General features: G+C 39.3%; 1 protein-coding gene across 1 annotated transcript; it reads left to right on the forward strand.

Moving 5' to 3' along the window:
* Positions 1 to 5,657: 5,657 nt before the first annotated feature.
* LOC134209388 (uncharacterized protein K02A2.6-like) lies at positions 5,658 to 9,112 on the forward strand. The gene is given in 4 exon segments (XM_062685371.1): positions 5,658 to 6,279; positions 6,363 to 7,290; positions 7,293 to 7,917; positions 8,586 to 9,112. Coding segments are annotated over 4 exon segments (2,664 nt in total). The 5' UTR covers positions 5,658 to 5,695.
* The last annotated feature ends 939 nt before the right edge of the window (positions 9,113 to 10,051 follow it).

The raw sequence follows: 10,051 nt of genomic DNA on the forward strand, positions 1-10,051 counted from the left end.
TGCTTTGTTTTTCGTGGGATGAATATCGGAGCTATAATGAGATGAAGTAACCCTACATATTTCTCAACTTCCAAGGTATCGTCTGCGATAAAAATATTTTTTTTTTGTCACAACCAATAGAATTCTATACAAAAGTGTTGACTACGACGATACGTAAAATGATCCAGTAACATGCTAATATCTTTGCCTAATAAACTATAATCTTCTCGCGGTTTTCAGCATAACATTGTGTATTTAATTCTACAAGAACTGAATGAGTATCATTGTTCTTGATCGTAAATTGTGTCTTCCAACTGCAAATCACTGTTTTTGGATGTTTCTGCATACATTTTTTCATATAAACTTCCAACGAGTTTAGCACCGCCCAAACGTTGACCGATTTGGCTGAAATTTTGTCCAGAGCATCAAATAGAACCGAATAAGAGGGCGGCCCATCAAAAAATTGAAAAAGTGTTTTTTGAGCCACCCTAATGTATATTCATAAAAAATCCTTTTATATGAAACTTTGTGATATGATATTTGGAGGTCTTCGGAAGATTCAAACATTCCCAGGAAAAAACGAACTGATCAATTACCTACACTGAGGAAATTACTAGTTCGATTTTCATATTTAATAATTGCGTATGAAATTTTACCAATCGAATTTATTATGAATCCCATGTGTGTTTTTTACAATATATTATAATGGATTTCAAAAACGCTCCGTATGATAAATGATTTATAACAATATGAAAGTCATACTGTGTTCGTACACACAGGCAAAGCTTCCGCTGACATTTTGAGACTCAACAGCAACTTCTGTTACATATCCATACCATACGTGTCGTATGAAAGAATTTCAAGGGTTGGAAATAGTTGTTCATACGAATGAAATTATGAAAATCGAATGTTTAGTTTCCTCAGTGACGACAGAATCCAGATGAAAGTTTATATGGAAAGCAAGAATCGCAAATATTTTGAAAAAGCTTCAAAACTTTCAAACAAAAACCACAGATGTTATTCACATAAGGTATTTGTTCCATTAATAATAAACATGCTCTAACAACGCCGCCAATTTCAGATTTAGAGAAATGGCGTATTAGAAAAAGTTTTAAGGTCCTACAACCCTCTCCCAGACATCATGACGTCTTTGTGCATCATTAAATTTGACACCTTCTAACATTCATCGAATTGGTTCAACAACAAAAAGCAATATTAAGTACATCTTTATGGTTACATTAATCTACAAATATAATCAATTTTAAGTACAAAACGTCGAACTATTGAAAACAATCAACTATTGATTTACAATCATAAACTTTTGTTTTCGTTTTCCACTAATTTTAGGTTTTGTTCTAGCATTTTTCCCAAAGATGATTCCTTCCTCTTGAAATCTTTGAAAAAAGTCGTGAACGGGAAAGGGTTAAGTGCTACATGTTTAAATAAAAACACAATTGTACATAACATGTGAAAAAAGTTATCAACAAATTAGTCCCATGACATCGAAATGACATTTCCCGTCACTGCTCACATGTGCACAATATCAAATAGGGGAAAGTGGGGCAAGACAGCCAACGTTGATCAATGTGGTATATAAGAAGGCTTTAATTCACTTCATCAGCACCAACCTTCTTACATGCCATATTGGTCAGAATGCTCGGAACGGTGGGTGCAGTTGACCTCCACAAACGTCAAATCAGAAACTAACCCGCATGCAAGCTGGCGGCCATTACCGCTCGCGGAAAACTACTACAATTTTTGTTTGTCAAACCTATCTGTAATTTTTGTTTTGTTCGGCAAAACCTACATTTACGCGGACCCGAACTTCTTCACAATGTAGTATGCAATTGATAGTTGATTATCCTAACTTTGAAGATGTATTGAGTTTGATATGATTCAAAATCAAATCTCAAAAATATTACAAAGATAACATGCTTCAAAGTTATGAATGGAATAAAACCAGCTTTTTATACCAACTTCAATGTTACCCCATTGGGCACAATATCGTCAAATTGATTAAATCAAAGTAATATAAATAAAACAGTAAATAAAACAATGTAAATTTATTACCTGTTTAATGCGAGAAAAATATTAAAAACTAGTCGACCCGGCAGACGTTGTCCTGCATAGTAGGCGAAAATGGCGTTCTGAACTACCCATACAAATCTTAATTTTAGTTTTTCACGATTTACTCAACTTTATATATGATTTTCACATGAGGAAATATCATATAAACCCGTCGGAAACTATGACGAACGTAACTGTTGAAGGAATGAAGAAAATCCATCCAGCCGTTTTCGAATTATGCGGATACGAACACAGACCATTTCATTTTTAGGCCGATCCCAATGCTGAAGTTGCAGTTTCAGTTTGGTACTGCTTGATGTTATAAAATTTATAACTGTCAAAATAGAACTACAACTTGGTGCCCGCAACGCAGAGTTGTAAACGAAATGCAACTTGGTTTTATTTTTTCATAAAACAAATAAAACAAACTAATGTCGAATTCGTTTTTGAAAAGTTCCAACCTAGGTTGGAACCAGTTCCAACCTAAGTGCTGTCAAAGTGTTTTTTTATTCGCTCAGGTTGGAACTAGGTTCGCACTAGTTCCAACCCCAAAGCTGCCGGGTTCGCACTGTGTTGTTTCACGGTTTCGCACCGGGTTCACCAATACAACTGTACTACAACTGTCAAAACCACGTGGCCCACCCACCCACTGGGCGGAATAAACAAGCAGAAGGGAGAAACGAAACTGTCTGTTTATTAAAATAAAATGCGCGTTGAAAATCTTTTTTTCCGGGAATTTTGTAATATATTTGTTATTGTAGTTTAAAATGAAATTAATCCGGTACTGTTGTCTAGATTCAGTTTTAAAAATAATTGTTGGGAGGTTATGTATTCATAAGTTCATTCAGGTTTTCCTAACAGATGGTGTCCTAAATTAGGTCGGTGGATGGAATTATGTAGTTTGGGAATTCCCCTTGAAACCCGTTCACAAAATCTGCTAAGAATTGTCAGAAAAATATATTTGAGGAATACCGAATAGAATTATTTCTTATGCAGAATTTCTTTTCAAATTCTTTCGTGCGTTTCAGAATTTTGTTCGGGAATTCTGCCAGAAATTACTTCAGAAATTCTTTCTTGAATTTTTGGCGATATCTTTCAGACATTCCTCTATTACATGCTTCTGAGTGTTCTCCGAAAAAAAAAACTTTTGCAGAAATAGATGAATTTACGGAAATACGGAAAATACGGAATTCGTGCGGTATTAAAATGTGCACGGGATTATTGAATATAATTAAATAGGAGAACTGTACCGATCTCCATCTCACTGAACATATATTCATCTCAACGGAAAGCAAAAAAATGCAGCACCAATTTCGTCGCCTCTTTTTGTCAACATGTGTGCTCACTGCTGAGAAAAATCACAAAAATAATAAACAACCCAAATTCCTTTCCATTGCTTTGTTTTTGGTGGGATTAATATCGGAGCCATGAGATGAATTCCAGGAGCGGTTTCCCTGTTTATATCCACCCAAAAGTTATTTCCACTATCCGCAAAAATCAGTTCACGCACTTAAACATATTTATTTACCATGATCTGATTAGTCAACGCCAACGCACTGCCAGTGCACTGGATGTCCTGGATCATATGTTTCGAATCAAAACAAACACGATGCTACGCACACCAACATATACAATGACAGATGGAACTGAAAATGATTTTTTATTCAGGGTTCGGGTTGGCACTGACCCAGGTTTAAAAACGAATTCGACATAACAATTTTCGCGGTAGTTTTTACCTCGCATTCGCTTTGACGCAGCCGCGCTGTTGCCATCTAGCGGCGACGGACGTGTGCGTGAAATCACTGTTTTTCAACATGGTGAAGTATAGGAAGTATATTTTAAAATGCTTTTAAAATGTTATTAACAGTGATATGTTGAAAACTTTTAAATACGTATAATTAGAAATTTGAAAAACTACATGTTAGGCTCCTCATCTACACATGTTTTTTTAATCAAAATAATTCAACTTTCGTGTTCCCTATATGAAAGTAAATTAAATTTCTAACCCAAAAAAGTGAACAATTTTAGGCTAAAATGTGTTTTAACGCTTTAATAAGCATTTCAAAATTGACGTCCTATATCCCTTGCTGGGTGAAATAAAAAAGCATCAGCCGGCCCCCATTTTGTTTTCTCGCTTTCGTCAGGGCCAATATGAACAACAATGAGTTTGTCCAAACAAACAAATCTCAAACAAACAAACACAATTAAATAAATTTGAAACTCAGTTTCATTCAAGTTTCAAATCAGGTTTTATTTGCAACAAACCAGTCGAGCAGTTGCAAATCAGTTTCAAAAAGTGCTCGAAAAATAAAACTGCAACTCTGCGTTGCGAACTGCTAGTTTCAGTTCTAGTTTGATTTCCAAACACGCCATACAAAACCCAACAGCATTGCGACCGGCCTTATTATATAGAAGATTATAACACATCCTTTTGAAAAAATGACCTTTTGGTCCTCTTTTTAGGGATGCGTCCTTCTGTGCGTTAGTCAGGGATTGCAGAAATCGCTCTCAATTAGATAACGAACAACGGTAAAAGAGAGGCAAAAACCTCTACGAATCATAACACGCCATGAAAACATCCCCCATCGAGGGGCTTATTTTATGTTGGGGACATTATTTTTTTCGCACAGCTGTGTAAAACAAGTTGAAATGCCTCATCATAACCGATGCCCCCCGCAATTGGGGCAAGAAATTTATCTTGAGTTGTGTTAACACCAGCAACCCGGTGGTTGCATAAAGGCAGTCCATGACAACCTAGCGTTTGGTAGCAACCAAACATGCCTCTGTGTGAAGAAAATAAGAATATTCATTCCATAACTTGCTCTTGTACAGAACAGTCGCATAGCTCCAATATATATAGTTATTTGAATTATAACATTTGGCGACGAGTTTTATCAAGAATCCACCCTGGAATCTCGGAAGAGAAAAAGAATGTCACCACCGGAAGTTCTAACGTCGGAAAGTCAAAATCAGCCGTCGGGAAGTCAAAGTCAACCGGCAGGAAGTCAATTGTCAGGAACTATCGACAGTCAAGATGTGTTCCGGCTCATTCTCCAGCAAAACCAGCAGATGGCGGAACAAAATGCGCGTCTTATGGCCATGATGGATCGTTTAAACACTCAAGAAGCACAAGTCAGAGCCAAGCAGATAAGCAGTCCCGAATTTATAATCGAGTCTCTAGCGTCCAACATCCGAGAGTTTTGCTACGACCCCGACAATGGCATGGTATTCGACCGGTGGTATCAAAAATATGAAGACCTTTTCCTGAAGGATGGCGAAAATCTGGACGATGCAGCAAAGGTTCGTCTCCTGTTAAGAAGCCTCAGCGTAAGCGTACATGACAAGTACGTGAACTTTCTGTTGCCGAAGCATTATCGTGAGTACTCGTTTGCGGACACCGTTTCCAAGTTGAACCAGCTGTTTGGAATGAGGACTACCTTATTCAGCAAGCGATATCAATGTTTCCAACTGTCAAAGAAATCTGAGGAGGACTTCGTAACCTACGCAGCGACAGTGAACAAGCGATGTGAGGATTTTGAGTTGAACCGTATCACAGCCGATCAATTCAAATCTCTCATTTTCATATGTGGGCTGCGATCTTCAAAAGAAGCTGACATCAGGACCAGATTACTCTCCAAGCTAGAATCGGATGGAGAAGTCATCGATATCAGCCTCTGTCTGTGCAGTCAATCAGAAGAAGTATCAATCGAAACCATCTGCTCAAGCTCATCAGTCAAAGGACAGCAAGAATTCTAGTATTCCGAAGACACCATGCTGGCAGTGCGGTGGCATGCACTTTGTTCGTGAATGCCCTTTTGCAAATCACACCTGCAAATCCTGTAACAAAGTTGGGCATAAGGAAGGCTACTGCAGCTGCATTTCCGTTAAGCCCAATACCGGAGGCAAGAAATTCAAAAACAAAAAGAAGTCGACCGTCAACGGTGTTTTTGAAGTCAACCAGGTGAACAGCGAAGTCCGGCGAAAGTTCATAACAGTCATCATTTGCGGTGTGAAAATCAAGCTTCAATTCGACACAGCATCGGATATTTCCATCATATCAAAGGAAACTTGGAAAAACCTTGGATCTCCGGAACTGAAGCCATCTAAAAGCGAAGCAAAAACGGCATCTGGTAAACCTCTGCATTTGATCGGTGAACTTGCGTGTTCCATCACTCTGGGAGGTGTCATCAAAGACGGCACTTGCTTCGTGACCACTCATCCCAGTCTCAATTTGTTCGGCCTTGCTGGATTGAACTCTTCAAGCTATGGTCACAGCCTCTCTCAGCGATCTGCAACCAGGTACGTTCTATGCATAGTCCGATCCAGTTCTACAAGACAGCCTTTCCAAACGTGTTTAAGGAGACTCTCGGACATTGCAAGAAGACAAAAGTAAAGTTGTACCTCAAGCAAGAAGCACGTTCCGTATTCAAACCGAAACGTCCTGTTCCTTTTACATCTGTAGCGAAGGTTGATGCCGAGTTGGATCGCCTGGAGCAGTTGGACATCATCACACCTGTCGATTTTTCCCAATGGGCTGCGCCAATCGTTACTGTAAGGAAGCCTAACGGAAAAATACGCATCTGTGCCGATTATTCGACCGGATTGAACGCTGCATTGGAAGCTAACAACTATCCGTTGCCAGTTCCGGACGACATCTTCACGAAGCTGAACGGATGCAAGTTTTTCAGTATCATCGATCTTTCGGACGCTTACCTTCAAGTTGAAGTGGACGACGATTCAAAAGAACTTCTAACCATCAACACACATAGAGGACTCTATCGTTTCAACAGATTGGCACCTGGTGTGAAGTCTGCCCCCGGCGCTTTTCAGCAGCTCATGAATGGTATGATAGCAGATCTGCAAGGTGTTGAATCTTTCCTGGATGACATCATAGTGTTTAGCAAAACTGAAATGGAGCATCATCAACGTCTGGAAGCTCTTTTCAAACGATTGGAAGAGTACGGATTTCATCTTCGTGAAGAAAAATGTAGTATTTTTCAACAAGAAATCAAATATCTGGGCCACATCGTGGATAAAAACGGTCTACGCCCGAATCCAGCGAAGATTGAAGCAATCGTTAAGATGCCTGCGCCAACCGATATCAGCAGTCTGCGGTCTTTTCTTGACGCTGTTAATTTTTACGGAAAATTCGTGAAGAAAATGCACCAGCTACGACGCCCTCTCGATGCGCTTCTGAAGAAGGATGTCCAGTTCAATTGGTCTCCAATTTGTCAGCAGTCGTTTGAGAAAATGAGAAAATCAAGGAAGTTCTTCAATCTGGTTTACTGCTTACTCATTACGACCCGAAGTTGGAGATCATCATCGCTGCAGACGCATCAAAATCTGGTATCGGAGCAGTGGCTATGCATCGTTTTCCTGATGGCAGCTTGAAAGCAATAGCTCATGTTTCCCGCACACTGACTCAAGCTGAAGTTGGTTACAGTCAAATCGAAAAGGAAGGCCTAGCATTGATTTTTGCAGTTACCAAATTCCATCGAATGATCCTTGGCAGGAAATTCACGCTTCAAACCGACCATCAACCTTTACTGCGAATTTTTGGATCAAAGAAAGGAATTCCTTTGCATACCGCAAACCACTTGCAACGATGGGCGTTAACTCTATTGTGCTACGACTTCGAGATTGAGTACGTTTCTACAACCCAGTTTGGCTACGCTGATATGCTGTCGCGCCTCATCAACCATTACACGAAATCAGACGAAGACTTCATCATTGCTGCAATTCAGTTTGAAGAAGATATCGAGGTTCCGTTGGACGAAGCAGTCGGTATTCTGCCTATAACATTCAAGATGGTGCTGAAAAATACATCCAAGTGTCCAGTTTTACAGAAGGTGATCAGCTTCATCCAGCAAGGTTGGCCCCATCAAACAAAAGCAGCATTGATGATGAGAAAATTCGCCAATTTTTTCCGTACCGAGAAGCTTTATCTGTTGTCAAGGGATGTATCATGATGGCGGATCAATTAATAATAGAGGAAGGTGGGTAGACTTGATCCCCGGGGAGACTTGATCACCCCCTGTTTTATCGAGGACTAAAGTAGTTTTGTTCTAGCGTATTTTTTAGTAAAGATCCTCTAGACAAATGACCTTTATGTGGTGAGTTATTTTTTGGATTGACAACCTTATTTATTCTGCAGGGCGGTTTTGTTATACCTAGGTTGCTCCGTATCTGATTATAGAAATGTTTCACACTCAATCACTAGGGACATATTTCAAATCGCCTATGAAACATTTCCATAAACAGATACACAGCAACCTACGCCGTTAACTGAATCCCCCTAATATATTTCTTAGAGAATCTGTGTGGAAATCGCGTATGTTTATTTATTTTTGGCTGTGATACATCGGAAATCAGAAAAGGGGATCAAGTCTACCCAGTCTCCCCTACCGTTCAACTTCCATCGCCGCATTCTGAAGCGACTTCATCGTGGTCATCCCGGTATTGAGAGAATGAAGTCTATCGCTCGAAGGCATGTGTTTTGGGCGAAAATAGACAACGCTATTGAAGATTTCGTCAAACAGTGCAACAGTTGTGCAGCTCAAAGTCGCCGAGAAAGGTTCCGCTACAGTCATGGCCCCTGACCGTTCATCCCTGGGAGCGAATTCATATCGATTGCGCTATACCGTTCTTTGGCCAATATTGTCGTCTGGTTGTCGTCGACGCACATTCCAAATGGCCTGAAGTGAAGATCGTTCAATCCCCAACAACATCGAGTGTCACTGAATTTTTGGACGAATTATTTTCACGATTTGGAGTTCCTACTACTGTGGTATCGGACAACGGATCGCAGTTCACCTCGGAGCTATTTGCCGTGTTCTGCAAAGCAAACGGAATCCAGCACCTCAAAACAGCACCGTACCATCCACAGTCCAATGGCCAGGCGGAGAGATTCGTTGACACGTTGAAGAGATCACTACTCAAGATAAACGAGGGGGAGAAGATTACCAATACGCTTCAAGTGTTTCTTCAAACCTATCGGTCAACGCCGAGTCGTACACTGGACGGAAGATCACCAGCAGAGCTAATGCTTGGTCGCAATAATGTTTAACTGAATGCTTGTTTTGTCTGTTAATTTCAATAATGGCTAATTTAAAGAATTTATTCCATGACACCGTCGATGTGTTCAATGAAAACGCTGAACATTGTTCAAGTATGTTACGGATATTACAATGGAACGTTAGAGGTGTAAATAATGTGGCAAAATTCGATAATATTTTAGAATTTCTGGACAATTTGTGTGTTCCAGTTGATGTGATTGTAATTGGAGATGGCTCAAAAACGTAAATTGTTCCCTTTTCAATGTTCGTGGATTTAAATCAATTTTTTCTTGTCGAGATTCCTCCTCTGGAGGTTTGGCATTATACGTTAGAAATACAATAGAATATCAAACTTTCGAAAATTTTTGTGCAGATGGGTTCCATCATATTCATGTTGGTCTTAAGCTGAATGGCCTTCGTTACGATATTCATGGTGTATATCGTCCGCCGTCATACGATTATAACAACTTTCAAACGATGCTTGAGAACTGGTTGTCTCATGCATCTCAATCTTGTCCAACATTTATTGTAGGCGACCTTAACATACCCATTAATATATCGAACAATAATGTAGTTACCAAATATAAAAATCTCATGGAGTCATACGGCTTTCTCTGTACGAATACTTATACTACCAGGCCTGTCAGCTCGAACATTTTAGACCATGTTGTATGTTCTTTAGAGTATGCTTCATTAGTTCAAAACGATACAATCTTTAGTAGGGTTAGTGATCATCTTCCAATTATTACTAGTTTCAAAATAGCAACACAAACCAACCGAATAGAACTGCGTAAAAGCATAATAAACCACAATAGATTAGATAACGAGTTTAAAGCATATCTTGATAACATTGATGAAATTAATGATGTGAATTTATGTCTCAGTGAAATAGTTGAAAAATACAATAACTTAATACAAACTTGCACTACAATAGTTACGAAAAAGTTAAA

Source organism: Armigeres subalbatus, chromosome 2 (genome assembly GCF_024139115.2).
Source record: "Armigeres subalbatus isolate Guangzhou_Male chromosome 2, GZ_Asu_2, whole genome shotgun sequence".
Classification (NCBI taxonomy): Eukaryota; Metazoa; Arthropoda; class Insecta; order Diptera; family Culicidae; genus Armigeres; species Armigeres subalbatus.